Source organism: Vombatus ursinus, unplaced genomic scaffold, assembly GCF_900497805.2.
Source record: "Vombatus ursinus unplaced genomic scaffold, bare-nosed wombat genome assembly UNPS02014794.1, whole genome shotgun sequence".
In the NCBI taxonomy this organism is placed as follows: Eukaryota; Metazoa; Chordata; class Mammalia; order Diprotodontia; family Vombatidae; genus Vombatus; species Vombatus ursinus.
Window position 1 is genome coordinate 18,262,748 of NW_020954572.1, and position 27,607 is coordinate 18,290,354.

Below are 27,607 nucleotides of genomic sequence, written 5' to 3' on the forward strand. Positions count from 1 at the left end.
GGGGGGGGGGGGGGGGGGGGGGGGGGGGGGGGGGGGGGGGGTGGTCGCGGAAGGGGCTTTGGCGAGGGAGACAGAGGAGGGGCCTGGCGGGAGAAGCGAGCTGGTGCCGGGGGCGCCGCCGAGGGGCCTCGGGGGAGGCGGGGTCGGGGCTGGCGGCAGGAGAGACTAGAAGAGAAGAAGGGTCTGCTGGGGAAGGTGAAGGGAGAGGAGCGCCGGCGGGGGGGAGGCAGGCCGAGGGGCGGGGGCTGCGAGGTTCGGGAGGAGGGGGCCTTCGGCTCCGGGGAAAATGCCATCTCCACATTGGAGGAAGGCGGGCAGGCGGGCGGGCAGGATCCGCTCCGGAGGGGTTTTTGTCCTTCCGTGGCCTCCTTGAGGCTCCTACCCCGGGAGGAGTTAGATCGGCGGGTTACACACCGCTCAGTCCTTGGCTCTCCTGTTCATTCTAGGGGAACAGATGGACCCTCCTGAGAGTCAGGTGGATTCAGATTTCTCTCAGCAAGGGACACCTTGCCTGATCATCGAAGACTCCCAGCCTGAAAGCCAGGCTCAGGAAGATGATTCTGGTTCTCACTTTAGCATGCTATCCAGACACCTTCCCAATCTGCAGACCCACAAAGAGAGCCCTGGGCCGGTGAGTTGAAAATCCTTGGTTGAGGATGATTGGATAGGATTTTTTCTTTTTCTTCTTTCTTTTGACTAGCCAGAAAGCATGGGTACATTGGAAAGCTATAGCTTTTGGTTAGAATATAGGAAATCAGGGAGTTTGTAGGAGTATGTTGCCCAGCAGCCTACCTCTTAGTCCATTGTTGAGAACCAGAAGGTGGAGATATTGAAATCTATTTGCTTTTTAGGATGTTGTGGCAGACCCTGAACAAACAGCTGGAGAAGAAAAAGGAGACAGTAACAATGAGTTCATGGAAGGCTTGAAAGAAAACAAGTCTGCAGGTGAGGTAGTTCTGTTCTGTTGGATTTTTCTGAATCTTGTTGCTGTTAGGCCAATTAAAAATTAGAGTGATATGCTTGTGTATTAGCTGTGGCTATTCTGGCTGTTCTTGTTGGAGTCTGAATTTGCTTGGGTTTGTGGGTAAGTGCCTTTTGTACTAAAGTCTAGTTATTTATTTTTTTTTCCTTATCCTATAATCCATAGATTCTTCTTTGGATGCAGGAAATACCAGAAGTCAGGTCATTGAACTTTTGCCGCAGCCCAATAGGGAAAGCAGGTACATTGATGGTTTGATTTTTATTTCAGTTTGGTTTCTAAATTATCCTTTCTTATTTTCATTTTTTCTTTATACTTCCAGTACATATAGTAGGTATTTAGTAAAAATGCTTGTTGAATTGAATTCTTTCCTTACCTTAGACCTTAAGCCCAGGAACAAAGAAATTAAGCTAGGGTCATGTTAGACTTTCATGAATTGAGTAAGGAAATTTGTATTTTGTTTTTCTAGTACAAGTAAAGTGAATTGTCTCTTGTGGAACTAGTAACCATTCACATCAACACTGTTCAAAGTGTGACCAAACTTAACCTGTTCATTGTGAAATGAAACACGTTCTCCATATTAGATTTTTTTTCACATACTCAAGAGATATGACTGGGTTTGGAGAGACTGTGTTCTGGAAGGGTGGTATTAACTCTAAACAAAGCCTTGTTTTTTGTTTTTAATATATATCTTATTTCTGAGGTCCTACCCATAGAATCAGGAAGACTTGAGTTGAGACCCCTCTCTGGTACATATAAGTTGTGTGACCTTGAGGACTTTACATGATCTCTCAATGCTCTAGGCAACTCTCTAAAGAATATAAATCGCAGAAAAGATACCAACTTGCATTAATAGAAGGAATTTTCTCATTGAGGAAGTTTATTAATGAAATCACAGGTCCAGTCATTTAACCCATCTTCTTTAAAAAAAAAAATTAATCAGACTCAAAGATGACAAAATTCCACAGGAGAGTCCAACAGAAATTAGGAGAGGCCTAATCAAGATGTAGATGAAAGCATATTTTTTTTCCACTGGATATTAATAAAAAAAACTGTTTACTCTATTTCTTTAGTACTTTATTTTTTAAGCTTCATGATTCCATATGTTGTACCATCATTGCGACACTCATAAATGTGGAAAGCTTTTGGGAAATTTTATGAGGTAGTAAAAAAGCAACTCTTTGAATCATATTTAAAAATTTTGAGGAGCTTCATGAGGAAACATGGAATTTTGTTTTACTTTATTTTAATCTATTTGAAAAATCTTTGAATAACTGAATGTCCTCAAATTAGTATCTCCTCCTTTTATGGTTCATCTTTCTCATCCCTTCCTATTGTCTTTAACACAGTCTTTCTTATAGTTAAAAAAACATTCTGCTCACAAATTTTTTTTACCTTTGGACATGAATTTTCATTTTCCTGGCTTTTTTTTTTTATTTGAGGTTTTATTGCCCCAGAATTTTTCAGGTATGTTTCTCTGCTTTGCCTTTCTGAAAATCCTTCTTTGATATTTTTTTCTATTGCGTAGATTGTGTCAACTCCAAATTTATATTACTCTTTCTTAACACAGAAAGTTCCAGGTTTGTCACTTGAATCACCACAGAAGTACTCTGGTTCTATACTGTATTCATTCTAGGATCTGGCACTAAAATAAAATCCCCATGAGTTTTCTCCTGTTTCACTGATAGACTTTTTCACTGTATTTGTGCTAATACAGGCCTTCTCTGTGTAGTTCTCAAAAGTCTTTCCACCTGAAAGACAAGATTTTATTCAGATTACTCATACTGATTCTCAATCCTCTTTTCATGGTCATTCTAAGGAAATATTATTAGCTCATGTGTCTTTATAGTATCTGTCTCTTGATTCTGTATAGCATTTTTTGTTGTTGTTGTTTTTTGAGTATTTATTGGCTTCCTGCAGAAAGTGGCAGTGAAGGGAAATATTTTTTATTTTTTCCAGTTTGCTTAATAGGCATTGGCAAGTAGAGAGACTGAATTCAAACAATACTTTGTGTAGAGTTTGTTCTGATGTATTTTATGTCACTTCACTGATAATTTCATGCAGCATCCTTGGGATAACAGTAGTGGCTGATTCTACTGCAGAGGAAGAGGAGAAGGAAGAAGATCCTGCAGGTTGTACTACGCATTCAGTTGGTGCTGAAGGTAACCTGAATTTTTCAGAGCAGTAAATTAAGTTCTTCTTACATGAACTTCAAAAGTCTGTAGTTTTCTCTCTTTAATTAGATTAGATACCTCATCAGGTGTCTTGTTAGCTTTGAACTGGGAGTAATGATTACAAAATTTACTCTTTGTCTATAGATATTCCATCTAATACTGCATTTAGGAATTAGTATCTCATTGCATTTATTGTGTTTTTCTGATTGTTAATTCATTCCTTCATCTCTTTTTCTTCAGTTTTCTTTTTGAAAATTTTCTGGGGGGCATGCTTTGTAAGGTGTTAGTTGCTAGGAGTTGGGTGAACAGAGGTATGATTGTTTAGCATATCAGTACATTTTTTCACTAATAAGTCTTGTCTTAAATTTTTACATGAGATAGTTTTTCTTTTATGACTTTTATGGTGCTTTATTTTTGTTATTTTGATTGAGTTGAGGAAAATCTATCTGGCAGGACTGGGTTGTGATCCAATAGAACTGATAGTCCCCTTTCTGCATAATGTGGCCACTTGTATAATGAATGCATGGTATCTTGGGGTGATGTATGATTTTGGGGGTATTGGGTCCTACAGATACTGGTTCATCACAGTTGGGCTTTGGGGCCCTGGAACTCTCACAGAGCCAGGATATTGAGGAGCAAACTGTACCATATGAAGAAGACAAAGAACAACAGCTGCAGCCAGTAACTAAGGAGTCGAATCCTCTCATCCCGTCTAATGTAGATGCAAATACCAGTATGTAACAAGTTCCCTGGGGGTTGGCACTATTATAAACTATCAGATGTTCTTTTTCTTGACAGTGGTTATTCTTCCTATTTTTGCTCTTTTAAACAAGTTTTATCTCCGCCCAAAGTGAGGTTCAAATTATTGCTAGCATCATGCTAGTACTGGAGTAGTAATCTTATACAAATTAAGTCTTGTTGAAGTGTGTTGTATTAGTGATTCCATTATTGGAATGCAGTCATACTCTACCTAGCATTGTTAATTGGTGCTTTAAAACCTTGATATTGGGTGAAATAATATTACTAGAGGTGGTTTGTTCCGTAGGAACAATGTTGTAAATATTACACATTGATAATCAGCTGAATAATCTTATAGCAAGATTTATCAATGTTATGGTAGGATTCAATTAAAATGCATTATTATTGGTATTGTGTGAAGTGACATTGATCAGGACAAACCTTTTTGGCTTTTATCTATTATGCCCATGTATACTTTGAATTAGTTGGCTTTCCAGGAAAATCTTTCTATTTTCTTTTTTGTTTCTTGTGGCACACTGGGCATCTCCCTTCTCTCTCTTTTTTTTTCCCCCAACAACATAAATTCATTTACTCCTAGAACCTGAAGAGGATAAACATGAAGATCAATCCATTGAAGATATACAAGTGGCAGTCCAACAAGATACAGAGTCTGAGAGGTAACAGGAACTTTTATTTATTTCTGAAGAGTTTTTGGTCTTGTCTGACAGCATTTATAGTAATTTCATTTCACTAAGAAAAAAAATTTAAAAATTTTAAAGTTTTCTTCATACTTTTAGTATTTCAGAGCCACAAGAAGCACTTTTTAGTATTCACAGCATTGTCAGTAGCCCTCACCTTGTGTCTTTTTAGCGTATTACAAGGCTGTTTCATTTTGCATGCAAAACAAAAAACCGAAACTTTAGAGTCTCTCTTTTAAGTTGCTGTAATTTTTTTTTTAAACTCTAGTTTATCATACACTGTCAGGGAATCAAGCCATTTTTAGAGTATAGGAACTCCATTTGGTTTTTAGGGTTGACATTGGATTTTTAGCCACCTAACACTGTTGCCATTCTGAGCATGACTTGATGATCTGTGTCTCCAACTTCTTTCCTCCCTGACTATTGTTACATATAGGCAAGTATATACTTTGGGAGATTTGTGGTACACTTTGGTATCTTATGAAGCATTGGGCCTTTGCTGCATATGAAAGCATGCCTTTTCTGTACCCCAAGAGACTCCCAGTTATCTTTTTGATTGTCAGCTTCCCTTTAGACTGACAGTTTCTGGGCAGGCCACAAGGATGTGTACACTTTCTGAGATCTGTGGTAAATTTTGGACTCCATTCTTAACTAGGTAAGATTAGAGTTAGGAAATGTTCCATGCCCTGTCTACCATGATTGTTGGGACCATAACATCTATACTTTTGGCCAGCAGGAGCTTGCATATGCTTGGAAATAGTGGGAATAATAATAGTTGGAGAGATGGGACTGTAAAAACCTGCATTTTCAAAGAGAGAGCAAGAGAGAGAGTGTGTGTGTACAAGAGAGTGACTGCACAAAAACTAGTAAGAGCTTGAAACAGAGAGAAGCTGCTTTTTGTAGAGGAAAGCTTTTGGAATAATAGGATTTTTCTTTGGGCTGTGCTCAGAAAGTTATGTTCTAACAAGTTCTGTTGTAGGTTAGTTTGGGGACGAAAGGCCTTGGAAACTGGCAAGATCCTGTGGTTACAACATAAAGGAGTCAGTGCAGTAAGTTATGAAGAAAGAGGAAGAGAACCTGCTTTAGGAGAACTTTGGGTATATGTGTGATAGGTAAGATGGGAAGGAATCAACAGAAGGTAGCACGAGGCTGTAGAAAGGCTGTAGAAAGGAGGAGCCAGAGGATACTTTAGTAACAGGACTTTTTTAAAAAGTGAGTTTTTATTGATATTTTCTATTTCTAACATCACCGTAGTAATCCTATGTATCCTTCCTTCTGCCCCTCCCAGAGAGCCAACCCATAACTTATTGGTACATTGAAAAAGTTTGAAAATGCCTGTGGGCCTACCATTTTCATGAAGCATTGGGTTGGGAGTGTCTTCTCATATCTCTTCATTTGAGTCCTGTTTGATCTTTATAATTTTGATACATTCGATTTTTTTGGTGTGTCATTGTTCTTTCCATTTACATTGTTGTAGTTATTGTGTGTATTGTTTTCTTGGCTCTGCTTACTTCACTCTGCATCAATTCATTTAGATCTTTCTGTGTTTCTCTGTACAGTATTCATCACACACATCATTTTTTACAGCACAGTAGTATTCCATTATATTCATATGCCACAATTTGTTTAGCCATCCCCTAATCAATGGACATCTACTTTGTTTCTAGTTCTTAGCTATCACAAACAGTGATGAGTAGCAGCGTTTATAACAGAAACTCACTTCTGGGATTTAGTAGAAGTTACTTCTTCTCCAGTTAGCAGTTGTTATATATTTACTATGTGCTCTGTCCTGAGGATAAAATAATAAAAGCAAGATAATTCCTGCTTTCAGTGACTTTACTGGAGTCATATAACTTAGAAAGAGATAAGTAAAGCTAAGGTAATTTGAGAAAGGAAAGAGCACTGAAATTGGAGGGCATCATGAAAGATCATGAAAGGGATCATAGGAGGTAGCACCTGAGGTGAGCCTTGGAGGACCGTAAGGATTTCAAGAGGCAGAGGTGAAGATGGAATGCATTTCAGGCATGGTGACAACCTGTGAATGTGTGGAGATGGAAAATAGAATACCAACTTTAGGGGACAGCTAACAGGCCAAATTTGTAGGAATGTAGCTGCGTAAAAGGGGAGTAAGGTGAAATTAATCTGGAAAGGTAGGTTGGAACAAGACTGTGGACATCTATAAATGGCAAGCCAAAGAGCTTGTATTTATCCTAGAGGCAATAAGAAACCTGTAAAAGTTTTTGAGCAGGGGAGTAGCATGATCAGAACTATGCCTTAGCTTATTGTAACAGCTTCATGGTTAGAGGATGACGTGAAGAAGAGAAGCACTAGAAGCAGAGGACCAATTGGGTCATCAGTTGGCTGTTGAAATCAGGCAATAGAGGTTGAAGGCTTTTGAACTGGAGTGGCTGCATAGGTAGAAAATGGACAGATGAAAGAGATTTTGTGGAGGTAGGCTTAATAAGGCTTGGCAACTGATTGGATATTGGTGTAGAAGGAGAAATTCACAGTTGTGAAACTCTGTAACCAAAAGGATGGTGTACCATTAAAAGAAATAGGGAATTTTAGAGAAATGGTAGGCCTAAAGAGGAAGTTAATAAATTCAGTTTTGGATATGTTGAGTTTGAGATGCCAGTGGGATGCCAGGCCAGATGGGGATATGCAGCAGCCTATTGGCAGTGCAGGGCTGGAGTATAGAATGGTTAGGACAGAATTTTTGCTTTATGAGTTCATTGTGTATAGATGATGATTGAACTCGTGAGAGCAGAAGAGAGCCCTGTCAGAGTGTAGTCAGAGAAGAGAAAAGGGCCTAGGACACTTCTGGGATCACAATTCCAAATTGTTGTCCCTGTAGTATAGATATGGAATGCTAGTCCCATCTCTGTTTAACAACAAATATAACAGTAAGTGATATTTTCTCCCAGACAAAACTACACATGAAATGTGACAGTAGCCAGCAGAGGTGAACAGAGATTTCCTACTTAAGCTGTCCTTTGAGGGATTGTATGAAAGGTGTTGAAACTAGGGCCAGGTGAGTGATGTAGGCTTTCTCCAGGTGAACTGTTGCCCTCTGTAGAAGCATTTTTTATATTTTCATCTCCTTGTATGCTGGTTAAAAAACAGCTTGGTGAAGTGGATAACATCCTTAGAGTCAGCAAGACCTGCCCTCAAGTCTTGCCTCGGATCCATGCTGCCTGTATAACTGGGCAAGTCACCTAACTCCCAGCATCCTAGGAAGTTTCTCTAAGACTAGGTGTTAGAACAGCTACCCATCTGCACTGGTAGAGGCAATTTCCTCCCTGAAAGCTCCCTTTACCAGTGAAATCCCAGGTCCAGGCAGAGGCTCTAGTAAATGCAGCTTTAAGAGGAGCTGTACTCCTTCTAGGAAATATTATTGTTTACATGTTTAGGAATTAAAATTTTTTTTTACTTAGGTGTTTTAATAAAAAGTTGAAGTATTTGAATTTAGAAATTATTTTATTGATCTGAATTTTGCAGGTCAGAGAATTTGCCTTCTATTCCACAAATACCTCTTACCTATATGGAAGCCAAGATCCAACTTTCTGCCCAGGAACTGCTGGAAGGTGAATTGCAAGTTCAGAAATCACCTGAGTCTGAGATTTTGTCAACTCAGGAAGACATGTTTGAGCAGAGTAGTAGAACAGGTATGCTCAGTACCTTTCCCTTATTTTTGAGGCAGGGTGGTACAGGGGAGAGAATGCTAGATTTGAAGTCCTGAACATCTGAACTCAACTCTTTATTGGCACATAGTAGCTATATGAACCTGGGTAAGTCAGGTAACTCCCTGCCTGTCTCAGTTGACTCCCTGTGACTTACCTACCAACTCACAGATGAGTTGTTGGGGGAGGGATTTCCTATACTGGAAGTTGCCCATGAAGATAAAATCACAGATCCCTTTGTGTGTTTGCTTACATTTTCCTCAAGATACAAACTTAGTATTTCTGTGCTAATACTACATCCTTTTTGGTAGAGATACTGATTCACAGTGGGAGAAACACTGATTTTAAAGGAGTTGCAGATTAGATTGGGAATATTTGTTATAGAGGCTTTGATTCAAGAAAAATCATTCCAAAAGAAAATGTTTTCTTAGCTAAACATTGAAGACTTTCTAGATAATTATTACTGTTAATTTTTATGGCACTTGATATACTGTTTATGTGTATCTATATAATATACATGTCATGTAAGCACTTATTTAGGCAATCTACTTGTTATAATATCACCATAACAGTATTTGACATTGAAGGAAATTGAGGTTTAGTTTTTTTTTTTAAGGGGGGCTAGGCAGTGGGGTTAAGTGACTTGCCCAGGGTCACACAGCTAGTAAGTGTTAAGTGTCTGAGGCTGGATTTTAACTCAGGTCCTCTTGAGTCCAGGGCCAGTGCTCTATCCACTATGCCTCCTCGCTGCCCTGAGGTTTAGTTTTAAGAAAGTGTCAGAACTGAGATTGTTGGTAACTGTGCAAAGTATCTACTGCTTGAGTTCTGAATTCCATAGTGGTTGGCTCAGTGAACTACTTTACTTTCAGCTCAGTGGTCTCTCAGTGATCTGAGGTGAAATAAAAAGAGGGTTTCTGATTATACAAAAGCTATTCTTTATATGTCCTCATACCTAAATATGGAGCAGAAGGCGTTTGAGAACCTGGTGTATAGCAACAATAGTGAACCAGCCTCTTTTGAGTAAATCTATGCTGTGGGAGATAAGACTGATATCTGGTTATAAATCCGACAGTAGCTGTCTGTACATATTAGCAAGAACCTTCTCAAGAATGAACTGAATTTAGTGCCCTTGCTAGCTCTCTAAAAATTTAGGATAGTGGTTTTATGTACACTGTTTGGTTTCTGAAGTTTCTAGTGTCATTTCATGTCTCACATTAGTCCTCTCCTAACTTAAAAAAAGGGGAAGAAAAAGGCTGCAGTTCTTTTTGTTGACATCACCACTGCCAAAGCTTTATAGTTTATTGTCCTAGCAGATTTTCAAGTCTGGAAGAGAAAAGATCACTAACTTTAGAGGTAGAAGGAATCTTCGAGTTTTATCTATTCCAACCACTTTATTTTATCCTCTTTATTTTATGGATGATGAAACTGAAGCTGAGATACATTAAGTGACTTAAACCCAGGTCCTTTGACTCCAAATTCATGGCTTCCAAATGGGAGTAGATTGCTTTGTCCCAGTCATTGAGTTTGCAGATTGTTTTTGTCACTGCAAAAATACTTATTTTGACTCTTCAGTATCAGTTTCCATAACTCTTTTAGGAATTCCCTTGCAGTTCCTTAGGTTCTCAACTCCCAAGTTTGGCCAACCTTTTAAAATATGATTTGGAGCAGTTATATAAGGGTCTTCGTATGCTTGCCAATTGAAAACTCCATTTTGTTTTGGACAAAGTGGCTTAGTTACTCTGAAGGCAAATAAATAATTTAGGGTAATATAGCAATCTAAAAATGCTTTGTAGTTCTTTAATTTATCTTTGCAACAGCCCTGTGAGGTAATTAAGTGGCAAATGTTAGGCTCTTCCTTTCTGAAACATTGAAGCATGATGGGTCAGTTTCTCACAATGATAAAAAGTGAATTTAGTGCAAGAGGATTAGGTGTGCTGCATCTCTTTTATTTACATTTACTTATAGAGGTCTCACACCTGGGATATTATAATGCTTTAAAATTTCTCATCTGTAATAGGGATTAAGTATGCTTCTATCTAAGGGCAGTTTTTAGAAAGAGTGTGTGTGGCTGCTACAAATCTATTGCTACTTTGTATCAGAAACAGAAGAAACCAAGAACAGTAGGACCATAGGTAGAGATTTTGCTCTCTCTTCTGTGAGCCAAGACCCTGAGTGGAAGGTTAGAGAAAATTTGTCCTCTTGCCTCTCTTTGATTCTTTGTCAAAAGAGCTTTATTAATAAATATGTGTTTTTAGTATCATGCCTAGTCTTGTGTTATATATTGGGATTGCATTGTTTATACTTTAGTTTTTTAAAAAAATTTATTTCTAATTCTTTTTTTAGAATTTCAAGTTCTAAATTCTCTCCTTTCCTCTTATACCACCCCCCCAAATTCATTGAGAAGGCAAGCAATATATCAGTTATACATGTGAAATCATGCAAAACATTTCTGTATCAGTCATATTGTGCAAAAAAAAGGGCATGAAAAATGAAGAAAGTGAGAAAACTACTTCAATTTGCGCTCAATTCATTGGTTCTTTCTCTGGAAGTGGATAGCATTTTTTATCATGAGTTCTTTAGAATTTTAATTGGGTCACTGTATTGATCAGAGTAGCTATGTTTTTCACAATTGATCATCATTACAATATTGCAATTACAATATTAATGTGTACAATGATCTTCTGGTTCTTCTCACTTCACTCTGTGTCAGTTCACATGGGTCTTCTCATGTTTGAAACATCACCCTCTCCATTTCTTATAGCACAGTATTACTCTATCACAATCCTATGATGCTTCAGCCATTAAAATAATTCCTGCCATGAGGAACATAAATTAGAAATCAGAATTATTATTATTTTTTACAATACTAAGAGTGGCCTTCTGAAATTTCAGTTCTGTTTGTCTGAGAAACTTAACTAGGTATCTTTCCTTTTTCTGCCTAGCTCCTGATAATTGCCCTGCTCCAAGCGTGGAAGATGGGTATTCTTTGGTTTCCACACCAGCTACCACTTTGAAACTTCTGCATCTCTCTGGCCAGGGTTCTCTTATTCAGGAGAGCACCACTACGTAAGTAGTAGGAAATTGTCTTGATGGGGAAGCGTGTGCATAAGGGTCAATGGTGAGAAAAGGTTAGCATGTTTTTACAAACTTAAAAAAGTTTAAGGTCTGCCTTCCCATTTGAGGGTATTTCTAGTGTTTGTATGAATCCAGAGATTGTACCTGCTGAAAAAAAAAAGGGTATGAGGCTTCTCCCTTTATTTGGGGAAAGTCACATATCCAAAGTAGGCATTTCCTGTTTCTGTGTTCTTAACTAAGCACAGGCTTATGTCTTCTCTTCTCCATAGCACAGGCTGAATATGAAGTGATGTTGTAAGTGACGGTGAATGGGAATCTTTTATTGATTTTCACCCACATAATAGTATAGAGACAAAGAGGAGTTTTTGTAAACATCCGCAGCGTTTTCTAATTCTTTGAAAAAAAAAAACAACTTCATGTTCTTAGTTGGTAAATAGACATTTTAGCAGTAGTTTGTGCTTTTCAGGTCTAGTGTCTTTATGTCTAAGTCACTTACTCTCTCTTCCTTACATTCCTGTTTGTTTATTATGTCTTCTGAAATGTTTGAAATGGGAAAGAATTACCATGCTAGAGTATTCTCAGTGTTGTTTGCTTCAGGTTAAGTGTTTGTGCTATTAGGAAAAAACAACTGTGATTGTTAATAAAGTAACTTGTTAACTTTCTGTATATAGGAGTTCACCAGATCTTGTTGCTCCTTCACCAGATGCTTTCCAACCTACCCCTTTTATTGTCCCTAGCAGCCCAACAGAGCAAGAAGAAGTAAAAGGTGAGAACTTTTATTTATGTACTTTTATCCCAAAATAGTTTTAGATTAGAAAAAGGGATGCAAGCCTTTATAGTGCTAGAGTTTTTAATTTCCTGTAGCTGCCAGAAGGCTATGGTTTAATTCATATTCATTCTATTAGTCAACAGATCTTTAAGCCAGGTTTTTTGTCAGGCATTAGGACTACACAGATAAAAATGAAACATACCCTGCCCTCAAGGAACTTACATTCAATTCAGGGAGACAAAATATACATTCATTTGTGTGTACAAAATAAAATCATCTATCCGGGATAGCCTACTTGCAATGCTTACTTCATTTCTTTGCTTTTCTAACACCTGTCGTTCTTCTGATAGTCTACATTATTAAAATAAAACATGAACTGGATGAAAAAACTTAGTTTTAAAAATAATTAAAATTAAAAATAACCTTAGTTTTAGAAATAATTAAAATTTAAATAGAAGATAATTAAAATTAAAATTTAAAGATAATAAAAGTAAGCTAAGCTTACTACTGCAGGTCCAATGGTTTGTAGGGATATGTGAATATGTTACATAAAAAGTGTTCTTCTTGACTTCTTTGGGATCTTAATACTGCTATTTAGGATTATCTTGTTTTGCAAAAGGGTCATCCAGAGAAGGTAGAAGGACTTCTTGATTAATTCATTACCATTCTTGAAGACTTAACAGTGACTGAATATTTTTATTCATTAGGACTACAGTTTCCCTCAGTTTTTAAGGTCTTTCACTAGTCTACATTGTGCTATCTTGAATTTTCTTTATTTTTCTTTACTACCCTGCCTTGTTTTACTATTTCTCATGAGCAAAAGCTTTTATTTCTTTCTGTCTCATACTATTATTTCATTTCCTTCTCTAAGCCCAACATCTTGCCAAGCTCCTACCCTTCTAGCATTCAAATTGCTCCTGAAATCCCACCACCTCCACAAGTTTTCTTCTGATAAATTAGAAGGTAGGATTTTCACCTTTCACCTTCACCTTAGAATCCTGGGATTTGATAATAATAATAGTTAACATTTATATAGTGCTTTCGGTTTTACAGAATGCCTTACTTAATGAGTTACCTCACTCATAAATTATTTTTTTCATTGTAGAACTAGAAGGGACCTCATTTTACATATGAGGAAACTGAAGCTCAAAAAGGTCAAGTGATTTACCCAGGCTCTTTCCCGGGCCCATTTCTCTCCGTTTTCTTGATGGTTGTCAGCTTCCATCGGTTCAGTTATCATTTTTATGCAAATGACTCCTCAATCTGTGTGGTCCTCATCTCTCTCCTGAACTCCATTCTGGCTCCAGCTGCCTTCTAGAGAGTTCCACTGGATGCCTCATGTTCATCTCAAGCTCAACATGTCTTAAACAGATCTCCTTATCTTTTCTCCTAAACCCATTCTTTCTGACTTCTCTTTTTCATTTGAGAGATTTACTAATCGTTATCCTTGACTCTTCACTCTCCCAACCCCATCCTCGATCAACTCATTTGCCAAATCTGGTTGATTCTACTTCCACATCATTTCTCATGTCTATTCGTTCTCTCTCCTTAGACAACAGCAACTCTAATTTTCTAATCATTACCTTTATCACCTCATGCCTTCATTATTACACTAGCCTTTAAAAATTTTTTAAAATTCAGTTTTATTTTGAGTTCTGAATTCTTTGTCTTTTATTTTCATTCCCCAGTTCATTGAGAAAGCAAGAAAAACAAAATCATTACAGACATGTATAGTCAAGCACAACAAATTCCTGCAATATCTATGTCATTAAAAAAAAATGCTTCACTCTGAGCTCTGAGTCTATCATCTTTCTTTCTGGAGGTGGTTTGTATGGTTCATCATGAGTCCTCTGGAACTATTATTGGTTCCATTGTCTTGACCAGAATCCCTAATTCTTTCACAGTTGTTTGTCTGTACTGCAATAGCTTTATAATTGATCTTCCTTCATTTAATATTTCCCCTCTTCAATCCATCTTCCATGTAGCCACTAAATCGATATTCCTGAAGCATAGGCCTGACCATGTAATTTCCCTGTTCAGTGAGCTTCAGTGGTTCCTTGTTGCTTCTAGGAAAAAACAGATTTCTCTGGCATTTAAAGCCCTTTCCTGATTGATTACATAGTACTTCTCTTCACTTACTCTTTATTTCAGCCAAACTGGCCTACTTCTCATTCCTCATCTACAACATTAAGTTTTTTGTCTCAAAGCCTCTGCAGAGGCTGTGTCTACCATAACTAGAATGCTTTTCTTCCTCACTGCCTCTTTGAACCCTAATCACTTTTATGGCTTCTGATTAAGAAGCCTGTCGTGATTCTTTCCCTGTTATTCTGGTCCCACAACCAAAATTACTTTGTATTTATTTGTGTGTTTTGTGTTTATTCACCTTTGTACGTGTTGTTTTACCCTAGTGAAATGTAAACTCCATGACGGTTTCGGTTTTTTCCTTGTAGCCCCCGAGGTTAGCATAGTGCCTGGCCCATAATATGTGCTTAATAAATGCTTGTTGAATTTAATTGAATTGCTGGGATTTTGAAACCAGGTATCTTAACTTTAAATCCAGGATTTGATTCCATGGCTCCCTCTTTAGGTATGATGCTAATGTTAGAACTTGTATATAATGTAAAAAATTTAACTCTTTTGGGGAGTATCATGACAAAATGTAAGTGAGGTAGGGTTTTTTTTTGTTTTTTTTTTTTGCTGCTAAACAGCAGTTTGATTTCTTTCCCTCTTTAATGCTGAGGAAATACTAGAATAAAAATAAAAAGGTCGGTTGCTTTAAAAAAAAAATCTTGCACCATTCCAAAGCTAGATTAAAAGACAAAAGTTTTATGCTAGGCATTCTCTTTTAAAAGTGGTTTTTTTTTTTTAAAATTGTAAACAAATCAAGATATAATTTACACAAACAAGTATTTTAAAAAGCTTTGTACATTAAATCTTAGCTTTTTGTTATTTATAATTTTAAAAAAAGTTGTCTTATTTCCTTCTGATTCTTTTTCTTTCTTGGGTATTTTTCTAGATTTTGTTGCTGCTATACTTTTTATTTGTAACTTTGCAAACTCGTAGTATATATCTTGTTTTCATTTTTATGTCTTCTAGCATTAGTTTATTTCCTCATATTTCTTTGTAGTCTTCATAGTTGTCATTTCTTATATCATGGGATAGTGGACAGAGTCCTGGACTTGGCTTCAGATGTCGCCTGAAGTATTTACTGGCTGGGTGATGATGGGCAGGTCACTTAAACTCCTTGAGCTTCAGTTTCTTCATCCATAAAAATGGAATGGTAATTGTAGAAACTAACCACTTAAAGGGTTGTTGTGAGGCTTAAATGAGTTAGTAGTAAACTGTAGTTTTTTTGGGAAGTGCGTAGTAAACTCTAAAATGTTATATAAAAATTTCAGTTGTTATCATGGGATCATGATATTCCATTCTATTCATATACTGTTTGGCCATGCTTCAGTTGTGGGTTCTTTCCAGTTTTTTGCTGTTTACAAATATTGCTACTTGGAATGTTTTTGTTTAGAGAGGTCTTTCGCCTCCATTTAATAACATCCTTAGGATATAGTCCTGGTAGAGGAATCATTGGGTTAGAGGGTATTAACAGCTTTATAGTTCTTATTGTATAATTCCATGTGCTTCTCAGAAAGATTGCTATAATTTATGGCTTGACAGGTGGTGTAAGAAAATGTTTTTTTTTACAGCCCCACCAGGATTGAGTTGTATAGTTTAATTGTCTTTTGCAATTGAGTGGTTCAGTGGTCTTTCATTTGTTTTAATTTGCATTTATCTTATTTTTTAAGAGTTTGAACAGTCATATATTGATAATTTTAATTATGTCAGGTATTGCTTGTTTCTGTTTTTTGACCAATTGCTCATGCAAGTGTGGCTCTTAAGTTTAAAAAATGTTTGTGTATTCTTTATTGCTTTTAGATTTAATACTTTTATAATAGTTGTTGACCTTTATATAGTGCTTTGCCTATAGTATGTATTATAGATATTCTCCCCATTTAACAGATGAGTGAAATGAGACTCAGAGAAGTTAAGTGACTTATCCAAAGTCATATAGCTAGTAAACATCAGAGGCCTGATGTAAAACCTCAGAATTGTTTCATTTAATATTTCTCTTAATATTAGTAATTTGGAGCATCTTTTCATATGGTTATTTTTAATTTGCAATTTTTCTTTTGAGGAACGTCTGTTCAATATGAGTAAGGCATTCTGTAAAACTGAAAAAACGTCTGTTTATTTATGAACAGACCAAATATCTTTGACCACTTATCTATTGGGAGATGACTCCTGGTTATGTATTTGTGTCAGTTACATATATATTTGTATGAATGATAATGAGGCTTTTTCTTGTAACATTTGATAGAAATATTTTTCCTGCTTGACAGTTACCCCATTTATTCTATCCTTTTTGATTTTGTTCATTCAAAGCCTTTTTGTCCCTACTATCTTTCCTCTAACCCAAAATGCTCTCCCCTCAATTAAATACATTACAAAAAAATTTAGCAAATTCCTCAACACATATTCACTTAGTACAGCAAAATAAATTACCATGTTAACTGTGTCCAAAAATGAATGTCTCCCTCTGTATCTCAAGTTTCTCACCTCTCAGTTAAGAGGTGAGTGTAATATTTCATCTTCATTCTTTTGGATTTGTGGTTTATCATTGTATTGATCAGAGTTCTAAAGTCTTTCAAAGCTGCTCTTCTTTATAATATCCTTATCGTCATGTGGATTATTCTTCTAGTTGTATTTGCTTCATTCTGCATTATTCATAAAGGCATTCCCAGTTTCCTCTGAAATTGTCCATTTCATCATTTCTTAGGGCACATTAACACTCCATTACTTTTATATACCACAATTTAGCTATTCCCAAATTAGAGGACACCCCTTTAGTTTCCAGTTTTTGGCTATCATGAACAGAGCTGCTATAAATATCTTTGTACATATAGAGATCCCTTTTCTTTTTCATTGATTTCTTTGGGGGTATAGGCCTATGTGGTAGTGGTATAGCTAGTTTGAAAGGTATTCGGAGTTTGGTAATATTCTAGACATAGTTCCAAATTGCTTTTTAGAATGATTAGATGAATTTGTAACTCTACCGATAGTGCATTCACATTTCTGTTTTCCCACAGTTTTTCTAACATCTGTCATTTTCCTCTTTTAACTGTTATGTTTGCCAATCTAGGTATGGGGTAGGATCTCAGACTTGTTTTAATTTGCATTTCTGTAATTATTATGATTGTTGATAGCCTAGATTTCTTCCTCTGAAAACTGCTTCTTATTTTTTAACCAGGTATCAGTTAATGAGTGTCTGTTAGTTATATAAATTTAAACCACTTCCTTAACTATTTTGGAAATGCCACCTTCATCAGCGACACTTGTAGCAAAGGTTCCCCCCCCTCCAGTTTCCTGTTTTCCCTTTAACTTTTGCTATATTAGATTTGTTATTCAAAAAAAAATTAATTTTATATAATCAAAACTGTCCACTTAACCTTGTGTGATCCTTTCTATCACTTTTTTATTTATGAACTCTTTTCCTTTCCATAGGTGGGAAAGGTAATTTTTTCCCTTATTCTTCTAATTTTTTTTTTTTTGGGTGAAGCAGTTGAGGTTAAGTGATTTGCCCAGAGTCACACAACTAGTGAGTGTTATGTGTCTGAGGCTGGATTTGAACTCAGGTCCTCCTGACCCCAGGGCTGGTGCTCTATGCACTGCACCACCTAGCTGACTGACCCTCTAATTTGTTTTTTGTTTGTTTGTTTGTTTTTTCCTTTAGGCAATTGGGGTTAAGTGACTTGCCCAGGGTCACACAGCTAGTAAGTGTCAAGTGTTTGGTCTGAGGCCGGATTTGAACTCAGGTCCTCCTGACATCAGGGCCGGTGCTTTATCCACTGTGCCACCTAGCTGCCGCTTAATTTGTTTTTAATATGATTTTTTGTATCTGTTATGTATCCATTTGGAGCTTAATTTGGTAAAAGGTATGACGTATTGATAAAAATCTAATTTTTGCCTGACTCCTATCCAATCCTTCCAGCGGTTTTTATCAAATAGCAAGGCCTTTCCTTACACTGAAATGTGCTATTGTGTTTATTTACTTTTATATTGTATACCTAATCAATCTGCTCCATTGATCAACCTCTCTTTTCTCCCAGGATCAAATTGATTTGATGATTACTGCTTTAGAGTATCGTTTGAGATCTGTTAACTGCTAAGTCCACTTCCTTACTTCTTTCGCCTCCCCCCCTCCATATTTCTTTTGAGATTCTTGACCAGTTTTTTCTGCAAATAAATTTTGTTATTTTTTTTCCAGTTTTATAAAATAATCATTTGGTAGTTTGGTATGGGACTAAATAAAAATTAATTTAGCTAATGTTGACATTTTTATTATATTGGCTTCACCTACCCATGTGCAGTTAATATATATCTATATCTATATATATCTATATCTATATATATAGATATATATATATTTTTTTTGGCCAGTTATATAGATCTGCCTTTATTTCTGCAAAAGGGTGTTTTGTAGTTAGATTCATATAGTCAGTCCCTGGGTGAATCTTGGAAGATACGCTCTCAAGTATTTTATAGCTCTTATAGAGATTTTGAATGGAATTTCTCTTTTTAGGTCTTCTTGGTGGTTTATTTTACATCATGTTATTTTTTTGGTAATAAATAGAAATGCTTATGATTTATATAGGTTTATCTTACATCTTACAACTTTGCTGAAGTTATTAACTATTAATTTTTTAGTTTACTATCTGTGCTTTCCTAAATGTATCATTTTATCTTCAAAAATGATAGTTTTCTATTTGCCCGTGCTTATTTTTTCACATTCTTTTTCTTGTCTTATTGCTATAGTTAGCACTATGTTAAATAATGTTGATAATGGGTATCTTTGCTTTCTCCCCAGTCTTATTGGAAAGGCTTCACTTTCCTCCCTTACATAAAATGTTTGCTCTTGGATTTAGATAAATGCTATTTACTATATTAAGGAAAGATCCGTTTATTCATTTATCCATTTGTTTCTAAAGTTTTCAATAGAAATGAGTGTTGACTTTTGTCAAAAACCTTTTTCACATCTATTGAGGTAATTGTGTAGGTTTTATTATGTTAACATGGTTTATTATATTTATAGTCTTCCTTATGTTAAATCACTCCTACATTGCTGGTTTAATCCCAGCTTGGTCATAGTGTGTAGTCCTTCTGATATGTTGTAGTTTACTTATATTTTAATTAAAAAAATATTTTGTCAGTGTTTATTGGGGATATTAGTTTGCATTTTTCTTTTTCTTCTTTGTCTCTCTCTGTTTTTGGTATCGAGACCATGTTTGTATCAAGAATGGAAGGGTAGCTTCTTTTCTTACTGCAACCAGTTTTTATAGTGTTGAAATTAATTATTTTTGAATGTTTGGTAGAATTCACTTGAAAACCTTTATGGAAGATTTTTCCTTTGGGAGTTTATAGTTTGTTCAGCTTCTTTTTCAGATATTGTGTTACTTAAATAATAAATAATCTGGGTATTTTATATTTTTGTAAGTATTCATTGATTTTCTCTGAGTTATAAGTTTTGTTAGCATATAATTGAACAAAATAGTTTTTAATAATTTATTTCCTCTTCAATTGTAAGTTCTCTTTTTTTATTTTTGTTATGAACAGCTTGATTTTCTTCTATTTTTTAAATTAGGTTAGCTAACTATTTTTTAGTTTTAATTTTTTGGGGGGACTCATAATTTTAATTATCAATTCAATGGCTTTTTTGCTTTCAGCTTTATTAATCTCTTTAATTTTCAGAATCCCTGCATTGTCATTTAGCTTGGAATTTTTGAGTTGTGTTTGAAATTTTTTAAATTGCATGCCCAATTCATTGATTTGTTCTTTCTTTTGTTAATAGAAGTGTTGAGATACAAATTTTCCCCTCTGAACTGCTATCACTGTATCCTGTAAATTTGCGTGTATTGTCATTTTATTTGATAAAATTTTCCATCATTTTTATAATTTGTTCTTTGACCCACCAGTTCTTTAAAACTATTTTATTTAGTCTGCAGTTATTTTTAAATTCTTTCTTTAAGGGACTTATTTTGAATATAACTTTTACTGATATCTGTAAATTATCTTTGTAGTAATCTGCTTTTCTACTTTTTTGTTGAGGTCTTCATGCCCCAACATATGGTCAGTTTTGGGAAAAGTTCTCTGCACAGCTTAGAAGTATGTAAATTCCTTTCTGTTCCAATTCATTAATTGCCAAAAGCTTGTCATTTCTAATTTATCTAAAGTTCTCTTCAGGTCTTTGACGTCTTATCTTTTGGTCCCATGGAAAATCTTTTTGATTTTCTATAATTGAAATTGTCTGTTTTTTCTTATATGTTTTCCTTCATCCTTTGCTTGGCTAAGAAATCCCCCCTCTCCATTCCCCCTAACTATAACTGTGAAACATTCCTCCTTCCGTTCTCTTCTGGTTTTTTAAAAAAGCATATAACCTTTTATATTTAGGGTTCATACCCATTTTGAGCTTATGTCAGCATATGGTATAAAATGTTCTAAACTTAATTTTTGCCATATTGTTCTGTGGTTTTCCGAGGACTTTTTGTCAGAGAAATAGTCCTTCATCTAGCACCTGATTTATATTCTTGAATTTGTCATAAACACCTGGCTACTGTTTTCAGTTACTTCCTGTTCCTGCTTATTTATTTAATATTTTTTTTTTCTTAGCCAGTACCAAATTGTTTTGATGGTTATTGCTTTATAGTATAGATTGAGGTCTGGTAAATGCAATAGCTTCTGCCTTGGTACTTTAAAATATCCTTTCCTCACTAATGCATTATTGGCAGAGTTGTGAAATGATCCAACCATTTTGGAGAGCAATTTGGGACTATGCCCAAAGGGCTATAAAAATGTGCATACTCTTTGGCCCAGCAATAGCACTCCTAGGGCTGTATCCCAAAAAGATCATACAAATGGGAAAAGGACCCATGTGTACAAAAATATTTGTAGCAGCTCTTTTTGTGGTGGCAAAGAATTGGAAATTGAGGGAATGCCCATCAGTTGGAGAATGGCTGAACAAGTTGTGGTATTTGAATGTAATGGAAAACTATTGTGCTATAAGAAATGATGAGCAGGCAGACTTCAGAAAAACCTGGAAAGACTTGTATGGTCTGATGCTGAGTGAAGTGAGCAGAGCCAGGAGAACGGTGTACACAGTAACAGCCACTGTGTGATGATTAACACTGATAGACTTAGCCCTTCTCAGCAATGCAAGGATCTAAGACGTCTTCAAAAGCCTCATGATGGAAAATGCTATCCATATCCAAAGAAAGAACTATGGAGTCTGAATGCAGATCAAAGCTTACTATTTGCTATTTTTTTCTTCTGTTATATTTTGTTTCCTCTTTCTGGTGGTTCCTCCTGTTGGTTCTAATTCTTCCTTACAACATCACTAATGTGAAAATATGTTTAGTAGGAATGTATATGTATAGCCTGTATCAGATTGCACACCGTCTTGGGGAGGGAGGAGGAAAAAATTTAAAACTCAAAAGCTTATGGAAGTGATTGTTGATAAATCAAAATAAATTAATAAAGTTAAAAAAAAGTTTGAGAGAAAAAAATATCATTTCCTTAAAAGCCTTCTAAAAATGTAATGGGCTACTTCAGGACTTATGAGCTTCCCCCTCAGTATGGGTTTTCAAGTGAAAACTGGATGACCATTTGAGGATGTTGTGGGAATTCTTTAGAGGTATGGATTGGAGTAGGTAGCCTCTGTGGTTCCTTCTAGCCCTGAAATTCTATCACTCCTGTCTTTTTATTTCTGGTGGCTGGTATAGTAACTTGTACATGGAAGTTACTTAATGCTTATTGGTTTGAATCTAGGGTGACTCAGCATTTCATTGGGATTTAATATTATGGCATAGCTGGTTTAGCAAGGGTGAATTTTGGAAGGGACATGTAATTGGATTAACAAGAGTAAAGTTCTAGAGCAGTACAGGTTAGGCAGCAACTAGGATAAATAATGGTCGTTTCTTGAAGAAGACTGATTATGGAGAAGAGAAAGTTAAGAGTAAAGTGAATGAATATTTAAGTAAATATCGGAAGTGGTTGTTCAGCTCTGGTTCAGTTCTCTTTTTGATCAAGACAGGCATCCTGCTAGACGCGAGGGCGAAATGGCCTCTCTTCTTTGTAAAGAGTCTGACAATTAGTGCTACATGCATCTCAGTGATTTGGAACACTGGCCAATGCTAGTAGAGCACCAACAGACACATTTTTCTATTACGTGATATTTATTTTTATATCTGTATTTCTTCTGTCATCATAATTTGTTTCAGCAAATGGTATACAGGTGTCCACTTTGAAGAATGGTGAACTTATTTGCCATTCTTCATAATGTTTGGCAGTTCACATAGTTGTACAAGTAGGATACTATTAAGAGGTACTTTCTTAGGCAAAATATTGCCCCAAACTGGGAATGCCTTCATTAAAATTCATTTAATTGTTTTACTTGCACAAGGGAACGGTTTACTTTGAATTAATACCAATTTAGTTTCCATCTAAATTCTTTTAGGAATATATATTTTTTCATTTTGGGGCAAATCCCAATCATTTTCCCTCTAACTTTTTGACTTGTTCTCACAGTACAAATAATAAATACCCCACAGTTTGAGTTCCATGAAATTTGGGCACAAGGAGTGTTTTAAGTTTTTCTTTTATATTCTTTGAGGAGGAGGAGAGTCTTGTGGCACACAGCATATCAACAGGATGAGTGGCTCCTGTCTTAAACCTGGAGTGGCATAATAAGAATTACATTGGTTGGTGACTGACTCTTTTGCAATATGTTTTCCTTTTTAAAAATCAGATGAGCCAATGGACATGTCAGTAATGCCTGAGGAGGAAGATGTTCTAAAGAACACCCTGGAAGAAGAAGCAATGGAGGTAGAAAATCCTCCCCCTGAACCGACAGTGCTTTCTCAAGCCTCAACACCTGTATCACAGAGCACACCCCTCTTCACCTCTGAGCCACTTCCTGTCCCATCACAGCCTGACTTTTCTCATGTAAGTATTTATAGGAGGTGCTTACTCCCATTTATTTCACTATGTGGGTCTTTTTCAGATTACCATGCTGCCTGGTGATTGGGATGGGTGTGGGGGAAATAAGATATGTGCATATGCTTATATGCATATTTTCACACAGATAAACACAAACATTCCAATACCTTAATTGGTGCAACTTTTAAATTTTAATACTCTTAAGTCATGAAATGTAAAAATGAAGGTTCTCAGTTTAATCTAAGTGACTGTATGAGTCTGTTCAATCTAAGTGCTTATTGTCTCACAACCCTATAGAAGAGTTATTTTAGTGTTGCTAGGAGAACCTCTGTTCTTGGTATTTCATGCATTTTCGTTTGCAGATGTAATAATAAGACTTTACATTTAAATTAGCAATCAAGAAATAGCAAGAATGGGACAGCACATAGAAAGAAATTCTAGCTCTGCTAGGGATATTTTATTGAAAGGATTTCATCTTGTGCAGATCACTAACAGAGGAAAAATGAAAGCACAAAACTACATAGAGATAGAATTGTTTAGTTAAAGTATATATATTTTTCAGTATCTGCAGAATTTATTTTATTACCAATTAAAAAACCAACCTTTTTTTTTGCCTCATTAACATGTTTTTCTTTCTTTATGTAGCTCAGCCTGCTGAATCAAAATCACTTGAATTCTGATTATAAAAGATAGTTATAGAGAAGTGAAATTAGGATAATAGTTACTTTGCAATGCTTTTTGCAAAATTGCTTTGTAAATTGTGAAATATACAAATAAAGTATATTAACAACTGTACTCTTGATTCTCTTTTGGAGATGTTGAAAGTTTTTGATGATATAAATATTGACTTTGGTGCATTATTTGTGATTAACATACCTATTAATTTGTTGACAAAGGGAAGTAAAATGTGTCTAGTTGAATGTCTGTTCAGGTCTGTCTAATAAATGCTTATTGGACTGATTCTTAAGGGCAGTCTGGTACTGTTTGATTGTTGTTAATTTGGATCTTGGCTGGTTTGGGTTGAAGTTGACCCTGGATGTTGACTCACATAGACTTAATACTGGGTATTCTTCTGCAACCCACAATTATTCCTCATCCACAGTCCTCCTGAAGTTCAGCTAAAGTATGTGCTATAGCACTGGTGTTGCCCCCTGGGATCATGAAGACCAGAAATGACCAAGGGATGGAATGGCCTTCCCTGGCCAGCACTTGTTTTGAAATCCAGAACTCACTAAATTATACTCTGTTTGAAATATTGTTGCTAATACAGAAATTCTCAATTTATGGATTAAATGAGTGAATTCTTATTGCAGCAATTTTGTATGCCATACATTTACTTTACTGAAGTTTGAAAGGAATTTAGTATTTGAATATCTCTTTTGTATGGTCCCTATTTTTATTAGAAGGTTTGTTTGCTTCACTGGGCTGCATCCCTGGGCTATGTTGTCATCAGAGCAGTATATTGTAATTTCCACTTGTAGAATTTTAGCATTCTTTTGGAACTAACTCATTTGTAACTTTATTTTGCTAATTGTTTTTTTCCTATTCCAGTTATTAATATTAAAATGGGATATATTTCTGTTTTCTTTTATAAGATTGTGAGATTTTATTTTGGAGAGTATGAGGCATATTTTGACTAGGTGGAGGCAGATGAGAACATATTTTAAAAGTAGTTGTTAAAAGTGTCTGTCTAAAGGGGCATCTGGGTGGTACAATGACCCTGGAGTGAGGAGGACCTGAATTCAAATGTGGCCTCAGATGCTTGACACATACTAGCTGTGTGACCTTGGGCAAGTCATTTAACCCCAATTGCCTCACAAAAAAAGGGGAAAAAAAGTGTTGCTCTAGGGTGGGTTCAGATATGTGACCTGTATAACCAGGTCCCAATTAGTGCGAATATTGAAACCCCTTAAGGGGTTGCATGTATTTGCATTTGTACTATTCAAAGTTATAATTATGTAAAATATGGTTATTGATTCCAACTCTGGAAGCATGCAGTACAAATTCAAATAATGCAACCACTTTAGGGGATTTATTATTCATAGTATTAGGGACCTAGCTATATATTTCCCAATACAGCAAAAAAAAAAAATTCAAGGCACTGAAATATAGAATGATATTGTATATATGAACTATCTTGTAATCTTATTTGATTCCTAATTGGATGTTATAATTTTAAAATAATAGCACATTCATATCTCACCTGCTTGGCATATGACTTTTCAGAATTCAAATTCAAAATGGCACAATGAAAGGAAAATCTTTTAGAATCAATATCTGTCATATTTTTGAGTTTTAATCAGCTTAATGACATTCATCTCCTGCCATAATACTGGGAAACAAGATGGTTACATTGCTCCTTTGTGAAAGAATGAAAACTTGGGAAAAGTATATCTTAACTGAACAATTTGCTTTCTGTTTAAGTAGTTATCTATTTTCCATGTTTCACTGTCAATGCTTTTCTTAAGACAGAGTCCTCCAGTAAAATTTACACAAGTTTGTGCTGATTTCTTCATCATCATCATTTTTAAAGTGCCTAATTAACTGTTTGACACTATATTGGAACTGTAAGCATGTGTAGTCAAATATTTAAATGTTTTCCCTTTCTACAAAAGGAGAAGTCTGTTATCTTCAAAAATATCTTATATGCATTCTGTTTTGCTCATGTCTGTGATTTGGCCAGAGGAACCAGAGGAAGAAGTAGCTTTTTGTTTTGAGAAAAAGACTGATAATATAAAAATCTGGGATTTTTTTCTAGACACGTTTCTTTTAACTCAGTGATCATGGGCTAAGTGCTTCCTAGTTTGAATAAAAGAGATGTAGATTTCTGATGTGAATTATAGGTGAACAAAGCAGTGTGAATGTAAAGAAAAAGTGACAATGTTTATTACCTTTTCTTTCCTTAGGACATTTTTATTCCATCTCCAAGTTTGGAGCAGGAGCCAAATGATGAAAAGAATACTGAAGATAGATGCAATTCCTCTTTCACAGTGGAGTGTTCTAAGACTTCACAGAATGAGGAAGAGAATCCTACTGAGGATCTTGGACAATCACTGATGGGAGAATCTTGTAAGTTGATGCTTTCTGCAAGTGATTGTAGTCAATCTACAAAGATGGAGAGTTTGACCTCTCAGCAAATTGATGAAGATGGTAAAAACACACAGATTGAAGATACTCAACCTGTATCTCAAACTCTGGAGTCTAAAGTTTGTCCCACAGAAAATTTTAGTATACCAGTGAGCCCAACAAAAGACAATCAAGAAGAGTTGAATGAAAATTGTAAAAAGGCAGAAGAAGATGATATAAAAACTACAAATGAAACCATCATTTCAGCCACTGAATGCAAAACCGGAGAAGAGATGGAGCATGTTTGTGTTGGTTTCACATGTGATTCAGGAAGCCAAGTACTTCTTCCTGAGGCTCTTCCATCTGAGGCTCTTCCATCTGAGGTTCTTCCATCTGAGGTTCTTCCATCTGACGTTCCTCCGTCTGAGGCTTCTCCGTCTGAGGCTCCTCGGTCTGAGGCTCCTCTGTCTGAGGCTCCTCTTTCTGAGGCTCATCCGTCTGAGGCTCCTCCGTCTGAGGCTCCTCTGTCTGAAGCTCACTTAAATGCATTAGATCAGGAGGTCTCTATGGAGGCTAAAGAATGTCACACAGAGGAAAGGTCTTCAATTTCTGAGGTTGAAGAAATTCCTGAAACCCCTTGTGAAAGTCAAGAGGAGGAACAGAAAGAAGAGAAAGAAAACAGGGAGAGTAGCCCAGTCCATCTCTGTCTGACTCAGACTCAGTCACCAGGATTATGCCTTCAAGAGAAAATCCCAGATCAGGAGTGCCAAGAAGCTATGGAAGTTGATACCAGTGTTAGTGGCAGTGATTCTCCAAAAAAACTGCAAATGTATGATGAAGAATTAGAACAGAAGCACCAAGAGGCTTGGGAGGAGGCCACTTCAGAAGGCTGTGGTGTCAAAGAAGAGAAAGTCCCAAAAGATGAGTCCCCAACCGATGTTCCCTCTCAACCTGTTGTGGGAGAAGCAGGACATGAAGTTACCCGTTCTTGTGTGGATGTTGATCCAGGAATAGAATCACGTGCTAAGAACAGTCTAGATGCTAAGGGAGAGAAGAGCCAAGAATCTGAAGGGGATCTGAAATCACTGACTAAAGAGGAGAACCCTCCGCAATCTCCAATTTCTTTAGAAAGAGAGGATGATATACTGAGAACTGAAGAGGAGAAGCAGCAGCCACAGTCTCCAGAGAAAGCAGACAATTTGTTAATAAAACATTCACAGATGGATACTGTAGAGGAGTCTGCAAGTGAAGTAAAGACCCAGCAGCTTGAGAAAGCAGCTGACCACAGTCCACAGAGCCCCTGTGAAAGCTCCAATGGTGAGTGCAATTCATAGATATGAATGTGAACCGTTTGGCTCATTCAGCTGATGGATTGGGAAGCTTAACCA

General features: G+C 36.2%; 1 protein-coding gene across 1 annotated transcript in view; it reads left to right on the plus strand.

Annotated features, from left to right (window-relative positions):
• The window catches only part of TP53BP1 (tumor protein p53 binding protein 1), a 130,686-nt gene that overhangs the window by 382 nt on the left and 102,697 nt on the right, over positions 1-27,607 (plus strand). The window contains exons 2-12 of the mRNA XM_027869976.1: positions 447-631; positions 852-945; positions 1,148-1,220; positions 3,044-3,141; positions 3,725-3,886; positions 4,490-4,568; positions 8,088-8,254; positions 11,212-11,335; positions 12,016-12,110; positions 22,963-23,159; positions 26,060-27,536. Coding sequence (XP_027725777.1) covers positions 447-631; positions 852-945; positions 1,148-1,220; positions 3,044-3,141; positions 3,725-3,886; positions 4,490-4,568; positions 8,088-8,254; positions 11,212-11,335; positions 12,016-12,110; positions 22,963-23,159; positions 26,060-27,536 — 2,751 coding nt within the window. The remainder of the gene's footprint in view (positions 1-446; positions 632-851; positions 946-1,147; positions 1,221-3,043; positions 3,142-3,724; positions 3,887-4,489; positions 4,569-8,087; positions 8,255-11,211; positions 11,336-12,015; positions 12,111-22,962; positions 23,160-26,059; positions 27,537-27,607) is intronic.